General features: G+C 42.9%; 2 protein-coding genes across 2 annotated transcripts in view; both read left to right on the top strand.

Annotated features, from left to right (window-relative positions):
• The first annotated feature begins 9,893 nt into the window (after positions 1-9,893).
• On the top strand, positions 9,894-21,517 carry LOC139909246 (transcription factor AP-4-like). Its single transcript, XM_071896254.2, has 7 exons — positions 9,894-10,181; positions 13,367-13,532; positions 13,871-13,969; positions 14,492-14,662; positions 15,458-15,610; positions 16,298-16,468; positions 18,113-21,517. Exons 1-7 carry the CDS (start codon positions 10,093-10,095, stop codon positions 18,266-18,268), a joined length of 1,005 nt encoding a protein of 334 aa, XP_071752355.1. The 5' UTR covers positions 9,894-10,092; the 3' UTR covers positions 18,269-21,517.
• Positions 21,518-22,283: 766 nt separating this feature from the next.
• Positions 22,284-26,912, top strand: part of LOC139909264 (sarcalumenin) — a 17,562-nt gene continuing 12,933 nt past the window's right edge. The window contains 2 exon segments of the mRNA XM_078290027.1: positions 22,284-22,304; positions 22,307-22,412. Of these exon segments, the coding sequence (XP_078146153.1) occupies positions 22,284-22,304; positions 22,307-22,412 (127 nt within the window).

Here is a 26,912-nt window from a genome sequence, read left to right as displayed (position 1 = left end):
AGGCAAAAGAAGATAAAGTGAATTTCATTTGCAGTTTCCTCCAAATCAGATAAGACAGATGCTGATGCTGCTGTCCTCTCCTGGTGCATTGTGTTCTACAGCTGATAGACATGGACCTGACCTTAACTTTGCAAGAGACTTGGAGAGATCTTTGGCTTCTGTGTAACACACAGTTCTAGCATATTTACCTATTCTTAGTTTACTTTTATACCAAATGTCAACGCACCATTTTTTATTTTTAAATTAGAAATCATTTGTCAGAATAGCACAATGCATGGGAAGTCTTACATTAACATCCAAACAATACAGTAGTTCCCCAGTCTGGAAATAATTTGTTTTTAACATCCTGTATTGATTAATTAAACCCAGTCATTAAAAATAAGTAAATAACTTGTGGAAATAATTTAGGTAGTGCGTGCAGCAAACTGTTTGACCCCAACTGAACTACATTAGACGGGTTTACAGCCAAACATGGCTGTGGTGTGGCCAACTCAATTCTCTATTCAAGTAAACCACTTTCTACCAAACATATATAGATATTTCTATCTATCTATCTATCTATCTATCTATCTATCTATCTATCTATCTATCTTTTTTTTATTTAGGCTGTTGCCATTGCAGATGATTTGGCAGCTCTGGTGTCAAATAACCTGATATTGTAGCTCTAGTAGGATTGAGTGCCATTTGGCCCTGCTGTGGCCTAGTAGTTACTGTGTTCAATCTCTCCCTCTAGTGGTCAGAAAATAGAAATTATAACATGGAGCCCACTGAGCTACAGCATAAACCAGCTCTTTCTGACAGTTTTAGCCTTGCTTTATGACTGTCAAAACATTAACAATACAGCCGAAGTGGGTTTCCAACCATAATCACATCAATACAGAGAAATGACTTTACTACTAATTTTGGTATAACAAACTTATTGGACTCTTTGCAACCTTGAATTTCCATGAAGGAGTGAAAATTGTAAGAAAATTCTAAGGCTGTTGGGGAAAAAAAGATATTACCACACTTAGTTCCATGTAGTTTGACAGATTTGGTTGATCAGCTTTTACACACATACTGTTTATGCAGACTGAAGAATAGCCTGTTGGAAGTGAAGTGTGTTGGAGATTAACAGACTTGTTAGATGGCAGGCCTGTCTCAAAGGATCTGACAGCACCAATTAACAATCATGAGTGGAAAAACTTGAGGTTCACTTCCCAGTAATGTTGCCCGTCCTCATCATTCTGATATCTGAGAGGGTTTACTCGAGCTGTATTTAGCCTGGGACTACTGTTAATTCTGATTTGGATTCATCCCATGTACAACCTAATCGTGAACTGGCACAAACTAAATGTCTTACTCTTTCTAAGTCTCTTTGTGGATGCATGCAGGGTATCAGGGCAGTCTACTGATTAAAGTAGAGAGGTTATGACTGGAGGGTTGTTGGTTTGAGCCCTAGCCGGGAAAATTTAGAAGTAAATAAACAAGTCACACAAAGACAAATCTCGGAACGGTTTATCCACTGTGCTACAGACACACTGGATATTTTGTCCACACATGTCCAGTGTGTCTTTCTTGAGGTCCAAAACCCCTGATCCCCTTGGCATGGATACATATGTCACCTTCACAAAAAGTGTGCACAAACACACTTAGATTGAACAAAACTCAAAGGTCCAGTCCAGTAAAAGATTAATTTAAGCAACAAATAAGACATGTAATATTACTACTCAAAATTATCATCAAATCGTGTTTTATTTTATGGATTGCACAAAATGAAATGCTCTAAATTATCTTCAAGTCATCACTGAAAAATAGATGTCTTAAAGCTGGGGCCTCTGGTCGTCCGTATGATCATGGATATTTGAGTCTTTTAGTCCAGCATGGTGATGGTCTCCATGGAGCTCCAGTATTCTTGAGCTTCCTCTTCTTCATTCAGCTCCAGCACTGGGGAAACACTGGGCTGCTGACAAATCCGATAGAAGGGCCCCGTTTGAAAAAGATCATCAAAGTCTTCCAAAAAGGCGGGGTTCTTCTTCCAAAGTTGCCAGATGTCCTGCCCCTGGCACTCCATGGAGCTCCAGTATTCTTCAGCTTCCTCTTCTTCATTCAGCTCAGGCACTGGGGAGACGCTGGGCTGCTGACTAACGCTTTGCTTTGCCTCCCTTCTTCTTGTTGGTGCGTGGCTGCGTGGAGCTTCTGGAGGCCTGGGTGTTCCATGGACAGCAAGAGGATGTTGCTTGATGGTTTTGATGGGACCCTTAGGCATTTTGTCCATGCTCTGGCCATGCTTGACACCAGAGAAGTCCAGCACGGTGATGGTCTCCATGGAGCTCCAGTATTCTTCATCTTCCTCCTCTAGCTCCAGCACTGGGGAGACGCTGGGCTGCTGACTAACGCTTTGCTTTGCCACCCTTCTTCTTGTTGATGCGTGGCTGTGTGGAGCTTCTGGAGGCTTGGGTGTACAATGGACTGCAACAGGATGTTGCTTGATGGTTTTGATGGGGCCCTTAGGCATTTTGTCCATGCTCTGCCCATGCTCGACACCAGAGAAGTCCAGCACGGCAATGGTCTCCATGGAGCTCCTGTATTCTTCATCTTCTTCCTCCACCTCCAGCACTGGGGAGACGCTGGGCTGCTGACTAATCCGATAGAAGGGCCCCGTTTGAAAAAGATCATCAAAGTCTTCCAAAAAGGCGGGGTTCTCCTTCCAAAGTTGCCAGATGTCCTGCCCCTGGCACTCCATGGAGCTCCAGTATTCTTCAGTTTCCTCTTCTTCATTCAGCTCAGGCACTGGGGAGACGCTGGGCTGCTGACTAACGCTTTGCTTTGCCTCCCTTCTTCTTGTTGATGCGTGGCTGCGTGGAGCTTCTGGAGGCTTGGGTGTACAATGGACTGCAACAGGATGTTGCTTGATGGTTTTGATGGGGCCCTTAGGCATTTTGTCCATGCTCTGCCCATGCTTGACACCAGAGAAGTCCAGCACGGCAATGGTCTCCATGGAGCTCCTGTATTCTTCATCTTCCTCCTCTACCTCCAGCACTGGGGAGACGCTGGGCTGCTGACTAATCCGATAGAAGCGCCCCGTTTGAAAAAGATCATCAAAGTCTTCCAAAAAGGCGGGTTTCTCCTTACAAGGTTGCCAGATGTCCTGACCCTGGCACTCCATGGAGCTCCAGTATTCTTCAGCTTCCTCTTCTTCATTCAGCTCAGGCACTGGGGAGACGCTGGGCTGCTGACTAACTCTTTGCTTTGCCTCCCTTCTTGTTGGTGCGTGGCTGTGTGGAGCTTCTGGAGGCCTGGGTGTCCCATGGACAGCAAGAGGATGTTGCTTGATGGTTTTGATGGGACCCTTAGGCATTTTGTCCATGCTCTGGCCATGCTCAACACCAGAGAAGTCCAGCACGGTGATGGTCTCCATGGAGCTCCAGTATTCTTCATCTTCTTCCTCCACCTCCAGCACTGGGGAGACGCTGGGCTGCTGACTAATCCGATAGAAGGGCCCCGTTTGAAAAAGATCATCAAAGTCTTCCAAAAAGGCGGGGTTCTCCTTCCAAAGTTGCCAGATGTCCTGCCCCTGGCACTCCATGGAGCTCCAGTATTCTTCAGTTTCCTCTTCTTCATTCAGCTCAGGCACTGGGGAGACGCTGGGCTGCTGACTAATGCTTTGCTTTGCCTCCCTTCTTCTTGTTGGTGCGTGGCTGCGTGGAGCTTCTGGAGGCCTGGGTGCCCCATGGACAGCAAGAGGATGTTGCTTGATGGTTTTGATGGGACCCTTAGGCATTTTGTCCATGCTCTGGCCATGCTTGACACCAGAGAAGTCCAGCACGGTGATGGTCTCCATGGAGCTCCAGTATTCTTCATCTTCCTCCTCTAGCTCCAGCACTGGGGAGACGCTGGGCTGCTGACTAATGCTTTGCTTTGCCTCCCTTCTTCTTGTTGGTGCGTGGCTGCGTGGAGCTTCTGGAGGCCTGGGTGCCCCATGGACAGCAAGAGGATGTTGCTTGATGGTTTTGATGGGACCCTTAGGCATTTTGTCCATGCTCTGCCCATGCTCGACACCAGAGAAGTCCAGCACGGCAATGGTCTCCATGGAGCTCCTGTATTCTTCATCTTCCTCCTCCACCTCCAGCACTGGGGAGACACTGGGCTGCTGACTAATCCGATAGAAGCGCCCCGTTTGAAAAAGATCATCAAAGTCTTCCAAAAAGGCGGGTTTCTCCTTACAAGGTTGCCAGATGTCCTGACCCTGGCACTCCATGGAGCTCCAGTATTCTTCAGCTTCCTCTTCTTCATTCAGCTCAGGCACTGGGGAGACGCTGGGCTGCTGACTAACTCTTTGCTTTGCCTCCCTTCTTGTTGGTGCGTGGCTGCGTGGAGCTTCTGGAGGCCTGGGTGTCCCATGGACAGCAAGAGGATGTTGCTTGATGGTTTTGATGGGACCCTTAGGCATTTTGTCCATGCTCTGGCCATGCTCAACACCAGAGAATTCCAGAAGGTTTATAGGATGGGAGCATGTGGGCGGGCTGCAGAGAGAACTACTCTCAGTGCTGCTGAAGATCAGAGGCTCCAAGGGGAAAATGTCTGAGCTGTCCTCTGGTGTTTCAACAAGCCCATGCAGTTCTTGTGGAGAACCCTCACTCAGAGGAATACAGTTCCTTTGTTTTGATCTGCAGGTATCAGACCTGGCAGTTTTTGGCCTGGCAGGTGGAGTGGGTGCAGAAAGCCCCTTTTGTCTTGTTCTGCAGGTATCAGACCTGGCAGTTTTTGGCCTGGCAGGTGGAGTGGGTGCAAAAAGCCCCCTTTGTCTTGTTCTGCAGGTATCAGACCTGGCAGTGTTTGGCCTGGCAGGTGGAGTGGGTGCAAAACCCCCCATTTGTCTTGTTCTGCAGGTATCAGACCTGGCAGTTTTTGGCCTGGCAGGTGGAGTGGGTGCAGAAAGCTCCCTTTGTTTTGTTCTGCAGGTATCAGACCTGGCAGTTTTTGGCCTGGCAGGTGGATTGGGTGCAAAATTCCCTTGACACTGAGGGCTTTTCATCGAAGCCTCCATCTCCAGTCCTAGGGTGACATTTTTAATGGGACAATGAGTGACAGACCCTGTTGCCACATGCTCAACTGGCGCAAGGCGTGTCCGGCTAGGAGGTGGATTATATACAGGTGCGCTGAGTTTAATCAGCACCTTATTGGATCTTGGAGCTGCCACTTGTGAAGCATGTTGTGCACAAACAGGTCCAGGTGGATCATTGATGCATAAGCTGCTTTGCTTTGTCACTGGTCGTGTCACCCTTCTTCTTGTCTGTGCATGGCTGCGTGGAGCTCCTGGAGGCATGGGTGTCCTATGGACTGCAAGAGGATGTTGCTCAGAAATGCAACAGTTGTCCCTCGGTGGTTGTCCCTCCTTACTCTCTTCCTTCATTTTACCAACCGAGTTCTTTGACACCGTTGTATGTGCTGACATCTCTGGGTGCTTGTTTGCTTTGATGGGACCCTTAGCCATTTTGTCCATCTTATTACTCCACATGTTCTCAGTTGTGGCAGGTTTGGTGGGAGCCTTGGCATCATTGTCCGTCTCACCCTTTTGAAGGCTTCTGGTGGTGATAGGTTTGAGGGGACCTTTTGGCATTTTGTCCATCTTTTTTCGCCACACGCTCTCAGTTGTGGTAGATTTGGTGGGAGCCTTGGCATCATTGTCCGTCTCACCCTTTTGAAGGCTTCTGGTGGTGATAGGTTTGAGGGGACCTTTTGGCATTTTGTCCATCTTTTTTCGCCACACGCTCTCAGTTGTGGTAGATTTGATGGGAGCCTTGGCCTTATGGTCCCTCTCACTCTCCAGAAGGCTTCCACTGGTGATATGTTTGAGTGGACCTTTAGTGTTTTTGTTACTCGTCCTCTCCTGCACACAAGAAAAGGTCTTTTTAATGTGTGGGGATGTCAAGGCAGCCACTGTGAGGAGTGGGGTCTTCACAATTGGTGACAGCAATTCTGTCTCCACCACCTTTTCACCAGCAGTGGTGCTGTTGATCAGGTGGGACTGATGCGTCTGCCTCCCTTGAGGTCTTTGCTGGGAAACTCCATGGGAACAGCTCCGGCGCCCCAGCAGTTTAGGGAGAGGATCTAGATGGCCAGTCTCAGAGCTCTGTGGACTGGTGCCTCCTACCTCCAACACCAGCGGTTTCTGGGAAATTTGGTGTTCGTATCCATCTTCCATGACTGTAGGGTATGTCACCTCTTTTATCATGCTCAACTTCACTAGACTTTCAGAGTAATCTGCATGCAGACATTTGTCTTGCCTAAAAGTAGAGGACAGTGAGCAGAAACAAAAAGTGCATACCTGAATCTGTCGGTAGAATGTGGTAGAATCAACAGAATGCAGCGACAGTGTACAGTTGCAAGATTAATTGCATTTGAGGTATGTCCATTTTACTTTGTTGTCTCTCGTTGTCTCTCGTTCTGATAGTTTGTGCACGCTGAACCCTGTTTTCAGGTTTATACACACGCACTGCTATTGCGTCACAGACGGGCCATTATGACTGCGGCACTTCGATTCTGACTGACAGCTGTCCTTAATAAAAAAATGTTTTGCGGCAAATAAAAGCCTAAATATATTTAATTCATTCAAGCTACACTGTTAATAAACCAAACCTAATTAGTTATTATTATTAGATATTTTGTTAGGGCTAATGATTTTTTTGTCACATAAATAAACCATTTAAATTGCATTCGATTACAGCCTACTGTGTTTATCCAAACCTATTTTTTGCCTGTCTGTCCATTTCAATCAACGAAGCCGTTTTTTATTTTTTCATATTTAACAGCTTGAACAGTTCCAATATAAATAGAATCCAAATATAAATACCAATAGGCTGTAAACATCTGTTGTCTTCATCTGTATACATTTAATATAGGCTATTTCATAATGTGAATAGTTCTGACAACGCACATCTGCACGTCTAGACACATTTCTGTAGCCTACGCTATATCCAGCCTCATGTATAGGAATGTGAATATAGCGATGTAAATTTGCACATCCGCACTTTAAATCTAATACATGAGCCAGTGATACATATTGTGCACACAAGTAAACGATCGATCGATCTATCTAGGCTATCTATCTATCTATTCATATTTTTTCTCAGTAGCCTACAGGTTGTAATTACATGTTTTACATCCTATTTATATTCTCAACATCCTATTCTTTTCGGGGATCATTTAAGCGTCAGTCAGTCAGTCAGTCTGTCTGTCTGTCTGTCTGCCTGTCTACCATTCAAAAGCAGCATAATGAACGTCCACATGAATGACACCAGAGTTTTTTAACCTAATCACTTCCATAATGGACATGTTAGATGGAAACTTTTTTGTAAATGTCTGATTTGATATCCTGCAGCTTGACAAATGAATATTCGGTCAATTCTTGGTTATCATTTTTAACTATTAAATGTGAGATTTCAACGATCAGCTGTTAACATTTCAAAATTCTCAGTATAGTAAACTATAATATAAACTTTGATTTATATCCTGCCTACACTGTCCAAAATGTTTTCACAGTGACTTTTTGTTCATTTTCAGATCTATCTAGGCCTGATGTGTACATTATAGGCTACAGAACAGATCACATACAGAAAATCACATAACATATGAGGAGGCTATTCCAAAAAATATGAGGGGAAAACATCACCTGTTCATCATTCATTATTTATAAAATACTGAGGATTCAGTTTGTAAAAGAATCAGTCAATTTGTCAACTAGGGACGAAAGTTATCATCCTTTAAAAAGTACAATCATTTGTTTTAATGTTGTGATATTAGTCATTTTATGAGTAGATATCACGTTTTCAAGTGATATTTCATTTTGCAACAAAATATGTTATGGCTCAAATCATGTCTTAAGATAGTGAGCATCAACACTTGTGTATGAACTGCAAAGTTTAGGCTGCTGCAAACAAAAGTGTGAAGTTGAATAGTGTGTTGCTGTCTGTCTATGAAGAATGGAAGTGGAAAATAGAGACATGATTTGGCCTTGACTAAATTCAGCTTTTTATTGGCTATTGGTCCTTGTAGCGAAAACAAAGTCTGCAGCAAACTTACTGCAGATAAACTGCATTCACAGCTGTTTTAGCATTTCCACCACTGTGAAGTTACATATCATTACATCGTCTTTTTTTGGGACAACACACATTTGTGTTACATTTCAACACAAGATACTGTATATCAATAAAAAAAATATGTTATGTAAAAATGTCATAAACATATGTTGTGTGAAAAAGTAACACAAATGTGTGTTGTCCCAAAGAAGACACAAAGGCACAGGTGTGTTCAAAATGTTAAATGTTAGGTGTTGGTGGTAGCCTCTTGGTGTCTTTACAAACTTGTTAATATTGTAATACCCTATCACAGAAGTTGAGAGGATAGAAGGGGCCCTTCTTGGTGTACATGGTAATCTATAGGCTGCATTTTCTGATAGCTGGAACCTGAAACTTACGCAAAGAATTCGAAGACTGAAATCAAAATGGGCTGTTGAACTGATTTGTTTCACAAAATAGAAACTGGATGTGCTTGTATTTCCAGGACCAGAAGGCTGTTTGAAACACATCATTGATTTTAACATCATACTGCCATCCAACCTCAGGCTAGGCTTAAGTGTAAGATTGTGTTTACCATGTAGGAAGTTGGCAAGAATACAAACTATTTTAACAAGGCTATCTGTTTTGTGAAGTAAACAGTGTAACAAGGTTTCTCAATACAATATTTGAGAAGGCTTGGAATCTATTTCTAACTTCAGCATAAATCCAAAAATAACCTCAAGCAAAAGATGGAAGATGGTTTTTTTATGTGCCGCAGCCAAACAATCAGCCAACTGTTTAGTTTCAAAGACTGTGGGGAGAGCCAAATTCCTCTTGGGGGGGATTATTTAGTTTACTTCAGTTCAACTTTATTGTCATTCCATTATACACACATGCACAGTGAAAGGGAAAAACAGTTTCTCAGGGTCACAGTGCAGCCAAAATAAGAGTAAAAAACAGATAATACAAAACAAAACAGCACAAAAGACAACAAAGTCCAACAATGTAACACTACAGGCTTTGTAGTAAACTGGAATCTGTGTATTACAATATTAACAACAGTAATGCAAGTGACTGATGCATAGTAACTCATGCTTTCTGTTCTATGTTGTATTCTCTTAGTGTATTTATTATTTATCTTAATTGTTTTGTAAAGCACTTTGTAACAGCAGTTTTAAAAAAAGTGCTATATAAATAAAGTTTATTATCATTATTATTATTTCAGCATATTCACATTATTCTGGTATTAATCAGCAGGGAAATAGTAACTCAGTACATTTTAAATGAGCTACTGTTTGTTTACTTCAGTAGATTTTACACCAGTACTTTTACTTGTACTGAAGTAAAATATCAGCAAAGTGACAATACTTCTACTCGAGTAGGACATTTTCATACTATTTTCATCACCGATAATCAATTATTCTGGTATTAACCTGCAGGGATTCCAAAAAAAAAACAACTTTATATGCTTTTTCAGAGGTTGCCATGTCCACCAGTGCAATCTGAAATTAATTCAGTGATAGCTCACCATCTGTCAGGTTTTAGTTTGATAATATTTCATGCAGCACTGCAGTCACACTCTTTCCAAATGAAGCCTTTGTGTGTTTGTCTGCTCTGCCTTCCGGAAAACAGGCTCTCTGATTCCAACCAGCTGTTTCCCGCCTGAGACGGATCAGCTGCAAACACACACACACACACACACACACACACACACACACACACGCACACACACACACACACACACGCACACACACACGTAGTAGGCGGAGGCAAGGAGCCACACACATACGTAGTAGGCGGAGGCTTGAAGCCACACACACACACACAGCGGAGGGAACCCCATCAGCTGTGGGAGCAACACAGCTTGAACTTGCTTTTATTTTTCTAACTCTATTCCTCGGACCAGCTGATTATTTTTTAGTATTTTAGCTATGCGCCATTGAAGAGTGCATCGAGATCTCTGCGGTAATACAATATTGCATACAGAGGAAGGAGAGCGGTGGGGGGAAAAAACAACACAACAATCACGGACTGGAGAAGGTGGCTTGAAAGCATGGAATATTTCATGATGCCAACAGAGAAGATCCCGTCCTTACAGCAGTTCAAGAAGTCGGAGAAGGATGTTATCGGAGGTCTCTGCAGGTGTGTAGCACCGCTGATAGCACACTGTTTGCACACCTTGCCTTTCATGTGGCTTCTGCCACACTGTGATTGCAGTCTGGCTCAAGTTAGCATGCTAGCTCTTAGCTCCTGTGTTGCTCTGCCAGCAACATGGTTGTACAACTAGCAGCTTCTCATGCCAGCTAATGTTAGCTATGAGGAATGCCGCTGGTGGATCGATTGCTACCACAGTTGATTATACTGTCTTACTGTAGCATATATACTAGCCCACAAGGTATATTTTCCGTCGTTGTAGTTCAGAAATATGTAAATCAACAAGGCGAAATCGATACATTTGCGTGTAGTTCAACATCAACCACGTGGTTACTACCGTGTTGCCCGCCGCTTTGCAGCTATAGACAGAACCAGATGTTTGTAACGATGATTTTTGCTTTAAACTCCTCGCTAATATCACAAAATAGTCCGTTTCTATCGTTTACTGGCAGTTGAGCTTTGTGTTGAGGCACTGGAAATGGGTTTTCTGACGTTATGCACGGTGAAACAAGGAAATACCCAGCTAGCTGGTCCGTGGAGCAGCCATGCTTGTTGTGTGTCGTGTGCTGAAATTAGCTTAGCTTAGCTAGCTAGTTATCCCAGTCATCGTACTCATTTTCTAACCGTGTTAATTTGAACATTTCTTTCCCCCGCTTGCACCAACTGCCTTCACTGAAGCACATCGTCTATTAAATTTATCAACGGGCATAGCTCGGTAGCCTTTGGTGGCAGGTTTACACGTTAGCAGCTAGCTGGGAGCTAACGGGAGAAAGCATTGTTCTCCGTGCCAGGGGGCCTGGTGGAGTCACATTTCACTGCTACCGTCAGGCGCTGCTCCGGGCTGCCAGGTGACTCGACGCGCCCTCTGGCGGCCATGTTGGAGGTCGGCAGCTCTTGGCAACGACGGCTGAGAACAGCTGATTGCATTTCTGAACTTAGACTCCGAGGTTTGGACAGTGTGGATTATATGTGGGTCATTTCAGTGCTGGCTTTGCTCGAAGGCTCATCATTTCGTCACTGATACATGTGATCGACTTTGTGTTTAGTGCCAGTTTGAGTTTGTCAGTTAGCTAACCAACAGTTACAGCCCAGTATCTAACGTTATGAGGTGGTGAGGATGTTAACTAGCTCACTTACCTAAATGTGGAAACAAATCTGCCATATCAGACCATTCACTTTCAGCTATAGCGTTACAGCATGGTTGCACACCCACAGCTCCTATATTTTTCATGTATCTTTATTTCATGTCTGCTTGTTTATGTATTCAGATAGCAAAAGTCTTTGACACTGCACCTATGGTAACTTAGTGGTAAGAGGGGGGTTTAACTACTCGGGTGAGTCACTTGAGGAATTCAGCATACAGGAATCAAGCAGAACAACCTGCACATCATCACCCTTGTGCAAAAAAAAAAGGCTCAGTGAATGAGTATGTATGCTGAGATACATGCAAAATTCTTTTAATGAGACATGAGTGCCAAAAACAAAGTGCTGGAGTAGCACTGATGATAGTCTGAGGACTGAGCACACTGGTTTTTGGCACTCATGTCTCATCAACAGAATAATTTTGCTGCATGAGTACTCATTCATTGAGGCTATTTTGCCCAAGGTAGATGGTGCGCATGGTTGTTATATATTTAGTCATCATTTGTTCACAGCAGATTCAGCAGCGGACCTCCAACATGGCGCCAGCTGTGGTTACTGGGAGATTTCTAGAGCAACTGCATAGGCTCGCTACCAGCATGGTGTCACTTGTTTTATCATTGGTCCCATTCCCAGGAAAACAAGAAGAGGAACAGTATTTTATTGTAGACAAGCTTGTGTTCCTCTGTTCCAGGGATCTTGCAATTAGGCAAAGAGAAAACAAATCTGTGCACTCCCACATGTGCCTGAAGCTAAATATCTCAAACGTTTTAGTCTGATATCAAATTTGTAGTGTACATCATACTAAGTATCAAGCTTAAGGAAGTTAAATGATGGAAGGATCTTTAAAGGAATAAAAGCTTAAATATAATTGATTTCTTGTTGTCTTATCAACTTGACATCATGGTTTGCCCACTTTTCTTTTTATCACTGCTCTTGAATAATTGCGATTTAGGGCCTATATAACAAGTTTGTTACTCTGCCATCTCACTTTTCCTGGGCATATCAAATAAACTTTTTTGCCTTTTTAAATTTGCTCACACTTGTTGCTTGATTTAGCTGCTCATAAATGATGATAAGGCCCACCATGTCCTCATTTAGTTGATCTAGGTGTTTTCATGCCCAGTAAACACAGCGTTAAGTCATGTGAGCCGTGTCATAGTGTTTTCTGTCTCACTATTCCACACTGCTCCCCATCCCTCTTCCTTTTGAAAAACATCCCAGATCTGGTAATTCGGGTTCTTTTGTTTTTCGTGTGCGTTGCAGTCATCTTTAGCCTTAATGGTTCACTTATTTCTCTCCTTGAGTAAATATGACAGAAGAGGTTTTGCCACCATAAGGTCCGGCCTGAAGGGACGGAGGTGTGTGAGGGGGCGGCGAGTTGAGGCAAACTCAAAGACCTCCAAGTAGCTAGACTGAGGAATGTGGAGGGTCAGTACTGAAGCGTGGTACGTTTTCAGGTTAAAGGTTGTCCTGTTTAATAGGCAGTGTCAGTGCTGTGTGTGTGTGTGTGTGATGTTACCCAAGGGTGCAAATGGGTTTCTATAGGGAGCCCACAGCCTGTGAAACTCCATTCCAAAAATTTAATGACTTGTGTGTCCACTCGGTCCAAAAAGATTTCTGATCCCACGGTTGTCGAGCTTCTGCCTTGTTGTCATGGAAACCTGGCTGTCTTGTCAGTGTCGTCTAGCCTTGATAATGCGCTGTTGTTGCTGCCAACATTTAGCACTCTTTTAGGTCTCTCATTTAGGTCTTTTTTCTATAGTTTCAACGCTTGTGATGTCAACTGGGTGCTAAAGTAATTTGTGAGGAGAAACTTGTAACTCCCCTCCTTTGGTTGCGTGCCACCACACCTAAAAACTAACAAAACAAAAGTCAAAAACCAAACAGGAAACGGTTACGAAGATTCTGTTGTCACCAAGACGATACAGGACATTTCAGATTTATTTTGGACGCAATGGCTTCATGGATGGGCTGGTGACCACCTCTCTCCTGTCACCCCCCCCCCCCCCCCCCCCCTCTCTCTCTCTCAGCCTGGCCAACATCCCCCTCAGTCCGGAGACGGCCCAGGACCAGGAGAGACGCATCCGCCGCGAGATCGCCAACAGCAACGAGCGCCGGCGCATGCAGAGCATCAACGCCGGCTTCCAGTCTCTCAAAACACTCCTGCCACACACAGACGGAGAGAAACTCAGCAAGGTGCAGCGTACACACACACACACACACAATCCTTTATCCCTTCAGTGTTATTCGATGATCTCTTTTGGGATAGTGCAGATCATGACATGAAGGGTTTTGTTTGTGTCTTGTTACATGTTTTACAGAAAGAAGCACATTTTCGCCACACAGTATACTGCTTTTCCCGTGCTTTATTTCCTCCAAACTATTTATTACAATGTATCTCACAGTGATGACGCCTGGGTAAAGCGTTGAAAACTGTACTGTTTCTTGTGGTTCAGCACCAGTTTTGTAAGAATGTTTTGAAGAATGTACGTACACTGGTGTTGTATTTTAACCAATGGGATTGTCCCTGCCAGGCGGCCATCTTGCAGCAGACATCAGACTACATCTTCGCCCTGGAGCAGGAGAAGACCCAGCTGCTGCAGCAGAACAACCAGCTCAAACGCTTCATCCAGGTAACGGCTTGCTTAGTGACTTTTTTTCACAGTTACTTGTGTCCAACCCGGTTTGGGGAAAATCAACAGCGGCTACTAAAGTTTGGTTGTAGCCGGTATGGTTACCAGCCACATTGGTAAGCAGCCAGACTATTCTAAAAAATGTTTGTTTGATTGAAAAGTGATGGTGGCTGGTTTTAATACTCCAAATACTGCAGTCAGTAAGGTGGGAAATTCGCACAAGCTGGTCAATTTTGACTGGCCACTTTTGCATTTAAGCAAAAGAAGAAATTAAGAAATGGATAACTTTGGCAGATAAGCAGCAATTGTTTGGCGGTCTTCTCCTATTCTAAAAATCTAGTTTGGTGAATTTTGGATTCCAGACACTCTGGCCAGTTGATGGAAATTACTTCCCGCCCTGGTAGCAAGCATGTGGAAAAAGTAACTTTCCCCTGGTTGACACACTAAGCTCTGATACAGAGCCGATGTATTGACTGTCGCACACTTGTCCTTACGCGACCCCCGTCTCTCTTCGCCCTCCAGGAGTTCAGCGGCTCGTCGCCCAAGAGGAGGCGAGCGGAGGAGAAGGACGAAGGGATCGGCTCTCCGGACACGCTGGAGGAGGAGAAGGGAGAGGAGCTTCGGAGGGAGATGCTGGAGCTCCGGCAGCAGCTGGACAAGGAGCGCTCGGCGCGCATGTTGCTGGAGGAGCAGGTGAGACGGAGGGAGGAGCTTGAGGTCAGAGGAGGAGAGTCACTCCTCTACTCACTCTTAATTGCTCTAAAAACGTCTTTCTACCACTCTCCTTAGCTCTTATTTTAATTTTTTCCCCAGAACTACTATTTATATTTTATGTTATCTTGTAATTTTGAGGGTCCAGGTATTTCAGCTTATCCAACAGCTTCACCCATTGTGAGTCGCTCTGGATAAGAGCATCAACTATATGTCTAAAATATAAAAAAAGGGTGGGACCTGTTTGTCTGGCGTTTCCCACCCTGGATTTACCTGAAGAGCAGGTTGAGAGATGGGGGTTAAACGGTTCGGAAAGATAAACAGAGGCTGAAATAGGAACAGGAATGTAAACAATGGCTAATTTTGTAGATGGGTAACACTCCCCACAATACGTGACAAAGTCTTACACAATTCTATTGTCTTTATTAGATAAAAAGCAAATACTAATTAAAATCTCTCACAAAGTGATATCTGAACCGAATTAGGGACTATTATTTAAAAAGTAGAGTTTTATTTTAGAGCTTTTATCATGCTGCAGTTTAATGCAACGAACATCAGTTTGATTATTTAACATGTGATTTTTGCATGTTAGCAGATACCATTATACATTGATTTTGGAATAACTTCTGATTATCTTTATTAATTTTATCCATATCGCCCAACCCTAGATTTAAACACTAATGCAGACGCCTTTAAACACCTTTGGAGTTGACATTGCCTTGAAGTAACAAGGTGTTATGTATGTGTGTGTGTGTGTGTGTGTCTGTCTGTGTCCAGGTGCGCTCTCTGGACAGCCACCTGCACCCGGAGCGTCTGAAGGTGATCACCCAGCAGGTTGAGGAGGAGCAGGCTCACCTCCAGAGCCAGACTCTGTTACGGCTGCAGCAGATCCACGGGCCGGCCACCGAGAGGCACACACACAGCCCGCAGGTCAGAAACACACACACACACAGGTCAGAAACACGCATACACACACAAGTCAGAAACACGCATACGCAGCGCAAAGGTCGGAAACACACACACATACACACAACCCACAGGTCAGAAACGGCAACACACACACACACAGATCTGTGCAGTAAAAAATGTCATTGTATTTTTATGTACGTTTTTGAACACAATTCATCATGAGGTGGTTTAGGGCTCTACAATAAACTGGAAAAAATATGGATCGCAATATCAACTGCTGCAATTTCCAAATCACAAGAGGCCTCGATTTTCTCTTTGAGGGAAACATGTCTCATACAAATTCTACAAATCATGTGACGTGACCAAAAACTGACCAAATCCCAAACAGTAGCACCTCATATTGTCTCCCCCCTAAATATTAGTTTTATCGAATTTCAAAAATGCTGAAAATAAAAATTCATAGAGAAAGCAGAGCGCACACTGCCTTACACTGCCTTTTTAAAAGTGGGTACATCACTGCTAATATAACTTCAGTACGCTTCACTCTTTCAAAAACTCAAAACACACACACACACACACACACAGCTTACAGCAGTATTAACTCTTACTGCTCTGGTTCCTCCATATTCAGTAACGCTCACATGTAAACGCACACATCCTGGAGGTAAGAAAGCACACTTTATTTCATCCTTTCTGTCTGTCCTCCAGGTGCAGGCTCCTCCCACTCCCCCCGCCCCCACCCACCACCCCACGGTCATCGTCCCGGCCCCGACACTAGCCCAGCACCCCCACCATCACATCACCGTGGTAACCATGAGCCCGGCCGCCCACACCAGCACCGTGTCGACGTCCAGACAGAACCTGGACACCATCGTGCAGGTATGTGTTCACTTGATTTTAATGTGCTTTTAAAGTGGTTGAGGTTTGCCGAGACAACTCGCTGTTGCAGTCAGCCACCGTACATTTTCTTGATTAAGTTTTGTAAAATAATCCCAAACTTGAGGAGACTTTTGTGCTCTTTTGCTACCAGATAAGAAAGCAGCTCGTGTGGCAGAACAACAGAATGCAAGTTAATTGTGCTGTGCAGTCTACATCATCATATTTGTTTATTTGTTTATTTGTTAGGATCCCCATTAGCTTTGCCCTAAAGCACAGCTAGTCTTCCTGGGGTCCACATTTAAAAACATACATTAAACATTACAGTCAACACAAATGGCAAACATAGACATAAGACATAAGACATATATTATATATATAAAAAATAACATTAATATATCATAATAGTATATCATAATAGTATAATATCATATACACCGCTATGAGTTAGGCAACATTCACATCAGACATTTGGCATCTGTCACATTCACAGACAAGTCTGTGTTGAAACCACCTACACTACCAGTCAAAAGTTTGGACCCACCTGACTGAATGTACTCTGTTTTTCATTATCTGAAAGCCATTTTGATCTAAAGGCTTATGCTTCAATGCTTGAAATTTGTCTGTTTTAGACAAATATAAGTAGTGAAGTTGATGCCTATGTATGAATTTCTTTCCAAAGCCTTTGCCTTTCCATCAAGGCAAAGGGCAGCTACTTTAAATAATCTAAAATATAAGATAGTTTTGATTTGTTTAACACTCTTTTGGTCACTGCATAATTCCATTTGTGTTATTTCATAGTTTTGATGTCTTTACTATTATTCTAAAACTAACTTTTATCTAACGGTTGACTGGTAGTGTAGGTTGTGTTGTTGTGGGTGCGTCTCGAAACCTTTTGAAGCAGTCTGTACAGATTTCATCACCTGATGAAGCCTGTTAGCAGTAGGGCTGAACAATTAATCGAAATTTTATCGAAATCGCAATACGGCCTACTGCAATTTTCAAATCGCAGGAGGTGCAATATTTGTTAAAGGCGAAATGTGTGTCAAAATACCATTTTAAATTAAATATTGTCATGCTGCAGAGATGTCCTGGCCTACACATCATATTCTACAGACTTAAGAAGACATCTTTGTTTGGTACAGATCCCCGCAAAAATCACACCATAATCATTTTAATACGTTTTTCAATGAAAATGAGAATAATGATGTTAAAATGATCATTCCCTCTAATATCGCAAATCATATCGCAATTGCAATATCAGTCAAAATAATCGCAATTAGATATTTTTTCAAAATCGTTCAGCCCTAGTTAGCAGATGACGTTTACCTGCACTTCGTCAAAAGTTAAACTAGTTTAAAAAAAAATTTGCCAGACAGGGTGGCGATATTTCTACACACCGTTAATCCATGTTGTCTGTCAATACACAGGTCACATTGAAATAAATGGGATTTTTGGACGTAGTACAAAATGCTCACGTGAACTCCGCCTTAGGCTACCAACAGCCAAGAGAGACGATCGATTTCTTAATAGATCCATGGAGTGTCTTCTTATGAGGATTCTTGGAAAATGGAAAATGTTTTTTGCTAAAGAATTGTCGTCAACTTTATTGAATATTCATGCTTTTCCCCCCTCTGTCCTCCGCAGGCCATCCAGCATATTGAACGCACTCAGGAGAGGAGGGCCAGCGCCGAGGAGGAGCAGAGACGAGCCGTCATCGTCAGCCCCGCCCACGTCGCCATGGACACCGCCTGCTCGGACACAGACACCGACACAGAGGGAGAGGACTGCTCCATGAACTGATCCATCCAGCCACGCACCCAAACACACATACACACATACACACACACACACACATGCAGTAGATGCATCCCAACAAGGCAGAGAGAAAGGTTTAAAGACTCGTGTTCTGTCAAGACCCGACTTCACCCCACACACACACACACACACACATATTTCCGATATCTGCCCACTGTAAGATTCCCTCCAGGAGCTTGACTACTTTTTAAAAAGAAACATTCTCTCTTTGGCATTATCCCAACTCCCAAATCCAGTGGTTAAGCTCTCTGTCAGTCACGTACTGTAAAATCTCTGAAGATTGAAAACATAGGATGGCCGACATGCGCTGGAGGCCCAGTGGGATTTCTAGAGGCTGTTCCAGTGCCCATGCCAGTCTATGGCAGCCAGATTTCTCTCTATGCTGTGTTACATTGGAACACAGTCTCTGTATTGAGGGTCTCCGCATGTAAAAGCTATCAGCATCTGTCCGTCCCTCCTGTTTTTTGTTTTTTTTAAACGTGTGCTACATACAATCACAGTTCCCCGGCCCTCATTGGCACACTGACAGTATTATTTGTGCTACAAATTGATAGATGTCAGTATAATGGAGAGTTGAATGTAACAACACAACAAGCAAGCAACTCTTGCTCTTTTTATTCGGAAAAAGAGATATGGAGTTGCACTTATTTTCCCCAGTCTTATTTTGCCGTTTGTTTGTTTTTGTTTTTTTTTTGTTTTTTTTGTACGTTACCCTGTTGGCTCGGCTACATTCTAGTGCTGATGGTCATGAAATCTGACTAAAGCTAAAACTGAAGATGTTTCTAAATTTGATTTTTGGGAAAAAAAATGCAAACTTAATTTGAGCATAGATGTTGAATGAAATAATGTCTGATTTACTTGAAAAAAAGGTTCCGTGTTGTGTTGTCGAGTTCTGATTTAGCCCTTAAAAAAAATAAGCTGTTTGACAATTTACATGGATTGTCCTCTGGTTTTAATGTTGCGTTTTGGTTTTTTTTTTTTGTTTTTTTTCTGTCAGGGTTACTGAATGTAGAAGGTGAAGATTTTATTACTTTTGAGATTAACAACTGAAATTTGGAGGTTTTGTCAGGTTCACACAAGGAAACGGAGGACTTAAGATGAATATCCGTCTAAGTCTGTTTTGATTTTTCAGTAAACGTACTTAAAGTTGTTGAGTCAAACAGGGGAGGCACCGTCCTTTTTCTCCGCTGGCGACAGTGGTCGGTACTCCCCAAAATTCACCAACAAACCAGGTTTTCAGAACAGAATAGGACCTTCAAATGATGCTTGATTACCTGCTAAAGTGGGAATGCATCACCAGCTAAAATATACCAGCATTTGGCTAGTGGCAGGTGTTAATTCCTCACCCTGGAGTCAACCCAAAACCACTCAAACTTAGTCCTTAGTAAGATTTGAAAACATCACTCATCTGAAAACCTAAAAACAGATTTAAATGGTTCATATCTTTGTCTGAAGGCCTCCGTTTTTTCCTCCAAAGACTCCTAGTCTAACTTCTGTTATTGGTTTGTTGATTTCAGTGACTATGCACTAGAGTTTTTGGTATTTATGCAATTCCATCTCCAGTACATTTGTTGGTGTCATTTATACATGAGGTGGAATGGACAGGTTATCTATGCACCGTTAATAGGCGTGTACATTAAACCTATATGTATGTAACTTGACATGCTTGTATCAAAGAATGTAGACTCTACTTACAAAAGGTGCTCTTTGTCAACCTGGTGCTCTTCTGACTGGCAGTGAACTAAGGCCCAAACCTCATCATGTCACTTCGCACTCACTTAGTCAGGTTTCCCCACATGTGTCTGAAAATGTAATTGGTCTTTTCCACATCTTGAAAGGTTTTGGAATTGCACAAAAAGTAAAAGGAGGAGGGGGTCAGTCCTAATACACATGGCAACATATTTCATGTGTCATGAAGACCGCCATTTTCCATATTGTGATATTTGTTTATATGAAGAATGATCTTCAGCTACAGAGTGATACGGCATAGATCATATTGCCAGGCTGCATCTTATTGAACTCCATCCAAAACCTTCAACTCATGTCAGGAAAAAGTTTGAAACTTTGAAATGTGTCGGGACAAGAGAAAGGATTACCGGGTTTAGTTATTAAAACTAAACATGTTCAGATAGGTTTCTGTACACTTTCAGCTCATCAAATGCCACACAAAGTGCAAGAATCAGTGTTTGGTGTGACCGAAACCAGGTGAAATGCACTGAACAGAACATTCTCCCCCCTCTCCCCTCCCGTCAAACACACCAAGCCTGTCCCCTCCATGTTGCGTTGCTTATATTTGTCGTGGGAATCTGACTGGAAATCCCTCCCTGGAGCCTCTCCCCTGTCACGCTCTATTTGATACGCTGACTTGATGCTGTAAACATTCCATTTATTTGGACTCGGATCCGTCTTTTGATCTCATCCTGTATGTTCTGTTGCCAATTGAATGCGTGTTATTATTTGCTATGTTCTCTTGACTAAGGCAGGCTTTTGTTTTGACAGGTTGTTTTTGTGGGTTTCCTATTTCTTTTTTTTTCTGTTTTTTTTTTTTTTTTAATACCGGTTTGCCATGACTGATGCATTCATCTGTTTTGGCGAGTTGTGCGGACACTATTCACTCTTTGGACATCAATTTTATATCTGGTTAGAGTAGTATTTTCATGCTGAACACACGGGGAAACTATGTCATGTTTTGTTTGTGAAGCTTTTTTAAGGGTGGGACGTTTCACTGAAGAATCTTAAGCCTAGCCTCTGGTTATTTTGGTACATCTGCATTGGACAGATGTTTGGGCTGGGGTTTGATTTTTGTCGGTGAAACGCTTTTCCCCTAAATGTGTATGTACATTGTATTGCAGCACTGCTGTCTTTTTGGTGGGAAATGAGATAATTCATCATATGAAGCACTTGCTGTTCTGTACTGCCTGAATCAATGATGAGGAAGATTTTTGCCATTTTATTATTTTTTTTAAAAAGCTCTTTGCTGTGACCTAAACTGAACAGCTGTGTTTTTTTTGTCTTTTGTTCTTCTGTCTTTTTATCTGTCTTTCCTGTCGTCCTGTTTCCCATTTTTTCGGTGATAAACTTGTTTTTTTATATTTCTTTGTGATTTTTTTTTTTTTTTTTTTTTTCCCCATCTGTTCAGGTCGATGAGAAGCTGTTATATTTTGTTTATAAAAAAGGCCTTTGTAAAGATGGAAAAAAAAACACAATAAAATTTGTACTTTGTTTTTTATTACATTGAGGAGGCATGAGAGTTGTTATTGATGCGTGGGTGAGGCTGAGGTTTTGCGCTCATCAAATCTGTCCTCTGCTAGTTTCCTTCCACTGCGCTTGACATAACCCTGTTTGTCCACCGGGTGGGGATGTTTAGTGACCCCCAAATTTAGCAGCATTCATAGAGGAGTTTCTGTGCAGCCTGAGGCTTGTAGTTCAGCTTTCTGACAGACAAACACTGCTGTCACCCAGGCCTCAGATCCATATTAATGAGCGGGTGGCAGCACTTTAAACTGTCATAAAGATTTTTATGGTGTAGAGAAATGAGATTAACTGCATTTTACTACATGAGAATTGGTGAAGAAAGTAATTAATGCATTGGTATAAGCTTACTTTTTAAATAAAGCTGCACAAATGAACATGAATTACCTCATCACACCTGTAGCCTCTATAAGTTCTAAAAACTACACTAGTATAATAATAATAATATTTATTTATATAGCACTTTTTAAAACGGTTACAAAGTGTGTCACAAACAAAATAAAGTCTCTAAGAGCTTCACAATCAAGAGAGATAAAAGAACAAAAGACATCAATAGATCAGTGAGGTAAAAGTAATAAAAACAAAATATAATAAATAAAAGTAAAACTCTAAAAAGCAAAAGGTAAGGTAAACAGCCAAGCGCTTCCTGCTTCCTTGTCCTCTCTCAACATCCCTGATTGGGCCAGGCAACTGTTCGGACACGCAATGGCCAACCCGGGTGCAGTTGCCACGCCCCGCCTCCACTGGCATGCCCTCTGACCTTCTCCCAGAGGGGTATATATAGGCTGGGAGACCGGGGGAAGGCCCCTGGCAGCCAACATGAAGCCTCTGGTGTCTGTGTGCTGCCTGCTCTCTCTGCTGGCCCTCGCTGCTGCAGGTACGGAAGAGGGAAAATGTTTTGTTTTTTTTGGTTAAAGCATGTTGGCTTTGGATTGATGTGCGTTAGTTCCTCAGGGAGTTATTTGAGCAGGTGCGATGTATGTAATGGGAATGCTGATGCACTGAGGTTGGAGAACTACCCATTTGGCCCGTCTCTGTCAAAGCATTAACGCTCCATATATCATGCTGAGGCTCGGAGTGACGGTGGACATTCACTTTTTAGGTTTTTAAGTGCAAAGTAAAAGAATACCATCGGTGGTAGTCCATTCACACTGAGAGAAATTGAGGTCTGTAAGTTATTTGATGTACTGTAAATAAATGCACAACTAACTTTCATTTGTTACCTATGGATCAGTATTGCATATTTGGACCTGCGTTTAATTTGTTAGGCTTTGTATTAGTTTGAGTTCATTGTCAGTAAAGATAGCCATGGTGAGAGCTGCATTCTCTGCATTTCTATATGGATTAAACTGTTTGCATTGAACAGAGAACAGAGAGTGGTTATGTCTTAAAATTGTGCCACGTGTCACTCATCTTGCATTGCCTTGGTGAAATTCCTCCTTTTCTGTATGCCGTGACCCAATATGTGAATACGTGAACTCAGCTGATCGCGCAGAAAAGTGTATGATACAGCAGTGTGGGGCGTTGTGGCTGTTAAGTGGAAATGTCAGAGCTGAGGTGAGACACCAGCTGATGGAAACTGTCCTGTCTGTCTGTCTGTCTGCTGCTTATCCTCGCTGCCCCGGAGAGAGAAACAGAGTGACAGGAGGGGGCCGCGGCCAACAGATCAGGCTGAACACTGAAGACTAGAATGACTTGGACTCACTACAAAGAGTCGCATTCCCTACCGCAGCCAAGGGAAAAGTTGGCCGGATTGATTTGTTTTCCCGGTGGTTCTCGTTTGGTTTGGCTGTGGTTTTCACAGCAGTTGCACGCCTGCAAGTCCAGAAATCAGCGCTCAGTGAGGGTTTGGGCATTTTACAATCGCTTGACATTTTACAGGCTTACCTATCATTCCATGTCAAGTGAATGAATTTGTTTTTAAATTGAACAAATTGAAATGTACCATCAGACTGATGCGTAATAAAACTATGGAGGTAGATACATCATGATCTTTTGCACTTGCAGCCAGTACATTGTCATGCTTGATTGGGGGCAGGGAGATACCCTTGCTCTGTCCTTGCAGAGGCTCATTTTGGCCCCTACGAGCTGCCGTAGTCAGGTGCTAGGCATTAGTCAGAGAGAGAGTAGTCACCAGATACTGTGGACATCGATGCCATGGACTGATACACATCCCTTTAAGACTCACAGGAATGCACAGGCATCTTCATCATGCACATACACACATGTAGCCTACACACCATGTACACATGCACACACACAGATTTGCTCAGGTACACACATGCACACCACATAGGCTAAGTGTGCTTCCAAGACAATCAGACAGACACAGACGAGTAAACACAGACTCTACGTCTACAGCTAAAATCACTGCACCATATTCAATGTCTTAATAAAGCTTCTCCACTCCGGCACATTTATCTTTGTCCGTGTCTGCAGAGCTGCTAATCTGCCGTTCCAGGCAGCCGGTCAGCCAGGCAGCAGGGTCCGTGTCCAGGGGATGTCCCAGATATAACAGGCATGACAGGGCAGGGCAGGGGGCAGATTGGACCAGGGTACAGTAGCCCGACCGCTGAGCTGTTCTGAGTCGCCTAGTCTTGCCTAGATAATGAAGGGCCATAAAAAGGCTAGGTGGATTGAAATAATTTGTGATAGTTACAGAGCTGGAGTGATAGCATCTCTCTCTCTCTCTCTCTCTCTCTCTCTCGCTCTGTGTGTGTGTGTGTGTGTGTGTTACTGGGTGTCTAGTCTAGTCTTGTTTATTTATATAGCCCTTTATCATAATCCAGTCTCAAAGGGCTTTATGTACCATCATATACATGTCATATACCATATTACATACATATATATATATATATATATATATATATACACATATACACATCATATACATCCTATACTATGTCTTATACATACTTCATATTCATTGTTTACTACATCATATACATACTGTACATCATATACTAGATCATATACCATACTACACACAAACACACGCTTATGGGCAATTTAGAGTCTTCTATTCACCCGACCTGCATGTCTCTGGACGTCTCAGTGTGGATTTGAGAAAAACAGCGTGCACAGTGATGAGAAAAAAGCGGTGGGCGTGGCAGGGAAGATTTGTGAGGTAGAAGAGTGATGTGTCTGTGTGCAGCGGAGTTGAAGAAGTCGGTTAAGATCACTCCTTTGCAAGCCATTCATCTAACTCAAAGCACACTTTCAACTTCAGCAGCTCGGTCATCGATCGCTCTGCCTGGCACTGGACTGGCTTCAAAACTGGGAAGGGGCTTAACTCAAGTAGAAGCTTTTTTCCATGCTAGCTTGAATGGCACCAATACCAGTGCTGGTGCATTTATCATTCTTGGCAATTGAGGGGATTCACACTGCACACTGTTGCATGGAATAGGTGCAATACTGCAGTACAGTTGCAGGCCGGCCACATGACAATCACAGGGGAAGGGAAGAGCGTCACTCCTCCTGAAAATAGGAATGGAATTATCCCTCCTGCCTTTTCACCCCCTGACTCATTGTGAGACTATTTCTGTCTCTGAGAGGGACCTCAGAGTCCCAACCAGCACCCAGGCACCTGTCCCTCTCCATCCCCACTTGGGTGTGCTCTGTCCAGGCTTGGCTGCAGCCACAGCAGGGCCCCGGGGGCTGGAGAACCACCTGACAGGCACATTACATAACATTATATTGTGATAGATTCTCTGCAAAAAGTTCTAAAGCAAGTTAGTTGCTGCGTAAGTATGTCAGCAAACTTGCAAGTAGGTAGTGTCAAAATGTTATTATTTTAATTAAATATTGTTTTTAGATAGAAATTTAGAAAGAAATAGAAAGAAATTAAATTGTCACAGCAGCTACACACACTTAAGACATAATAAACAACATAAGAAGACACTGCTAAAGAGCAAATTAAAAAATTAGTCTACAGGAAAGCTCTTCAAAAGCATAATTATTTAAGGAAGCCTTTTGTAGTATTTTGTTGGACCATACCAGCCGTTGTTACAGTCCTCAGGGATGAATTCTTGTGTGCCTTCGTCAGCTAAAACATCCCCTCTTCACCACTTAATCTCAATAAGAAATCTCTCAGAAAATCCACCTAATTATTCTCACATGTCCTCTGTCTCGCCTGCTTCCCTCCCCGCTCCCCTCACATCTTCCTAACTATGTTAACTTTAATTTAATTTGGCTACCACTGGCTACCAGCTCTGCCACCAACAGCGGAAAACGATCTCTTGGCTATATCTTTAAAACAATCTGGAGGCATGCAATATGGATCAAAGCCACCAGTGTAAATTCTTGTGACTAAAGGGGGTTTGGTTTCAGCTTGTGTGATTATCGAGGCCTTTTGCCTTCATGATAGCGATTAGTTTACCATATTTTATGTTGTCCGCTCCGATGACAGTTAACAAGACAGGAAACTTAGCAAATAAATCTACTCTACCAGTCAAAAGTTTGGACACACCACATTTTTCTTTATTTTTACTATTTTCCACATTTTAGAATAAAAGTAAAGACGTCAAAACTATGAAATTACACAAATGGAATTATGCAGTGACCAAAAAAGTGTAAAACAAATCAAAACTATCTTATATTTTAGATTCTTTAAAGTAGCCGCCCTTTGCCTTGATGGAAAGGCAAAAGCTTTGGAAAGAAATTCATACATAGGATCAACTTCACTATTTATATTTGTCTAAAAAAAACAAATTTCAAGCATTTAAGCATAAGCCTTTAGATCAAAGTGGCTTTAAGATAATGAAAAACGCAGTCCATTCAATCAGGTGTGTCCAAACTTTTGACTGGTAGTGTACTTAACATTTATCTAGGTGTGCAAATTTCTGCTTCCCCCTCCCCTCAGATCCACCATAATGTAAATAAATAAACGGTCATGAAAGGCCGACCCTGTTATGTAATGTCACTTAACGTTAGCAACCCAACGTCACCGATACACTTAAGGATGTTGGCCGCTGCAGCCGTTCGTGTTACAACGCAGACGATGCTGTAGCACTATGTCTTTGGGCATCATCCAAACCTCGCAGCAAACATTTATCCCCCCGCAGCCCGGGCTCAGGTTACCCCTCACTAAGCCCCATCTCATTTGTTTCACTCAATTAGGGGACACCTAGGGTACACTTAAGTCTGGCCAAGACACGTTTTACGAGCGAGGTCTACGAGCCCCGGGCTGCGCTGAATGCCGAGGGCTGGAGAGGCGTGGCTAACGTTAGCAGTCATGATGTTGACCTCTGTGTGTGATAGTGAGGTAATGCAGGATAGGTATGTGAGAGTGTTACGTAATCGTCTACAGAGGCTCCTTTTCCTTACGTCCACCCATTATCTCTTCTGAAGACAGAAGATGGGCAGAAGCTGTCAAAAT

This window comes from Centroberyx gerrardi, chromosome 3, assembly GCF_048128805.1.
Source record: "Centroberyx gerrardi isolate f3 chromosome 3, fCenGer3.hap1.cur.20231027, whole genome shotgun sequence".
Lineage (NCBI taxonomy): Eukaryota > Metazoa > Chordata > Actinopteri > Beryciformes > Berycidae > Centroberyx > Centroberyx gerrardi.
This window is presented reverse-complemented; position numbering and strand designations above follow the sequence as displayed.

Excerpts from the sequence above, each read along its gene's own strand:
- LOC139909246 (XM_071896254.2), top strand. The coding sequence starts at position 10,093 with ATGGAATATTTCATGATGCCAACAGAGAAGATCCCGTCCTTACAGCAG. Across the intron at positions 13,970-14,491 it reads AGCTCAAACGCTTCATCCAG|GAGTTCAGCGGCTCGTCGCC; the intron begins GTAACGGCTTGC and ends TTCGCCCTCCAG. Across the intron at positions 14,663-15,457 it reads GCATGTTGCTGGAGGAGCAG|GTGCGCTCTCTGGACAGCCA; the intron begins GTGAGACGGAGG and ends GTCTGTGTCCAG.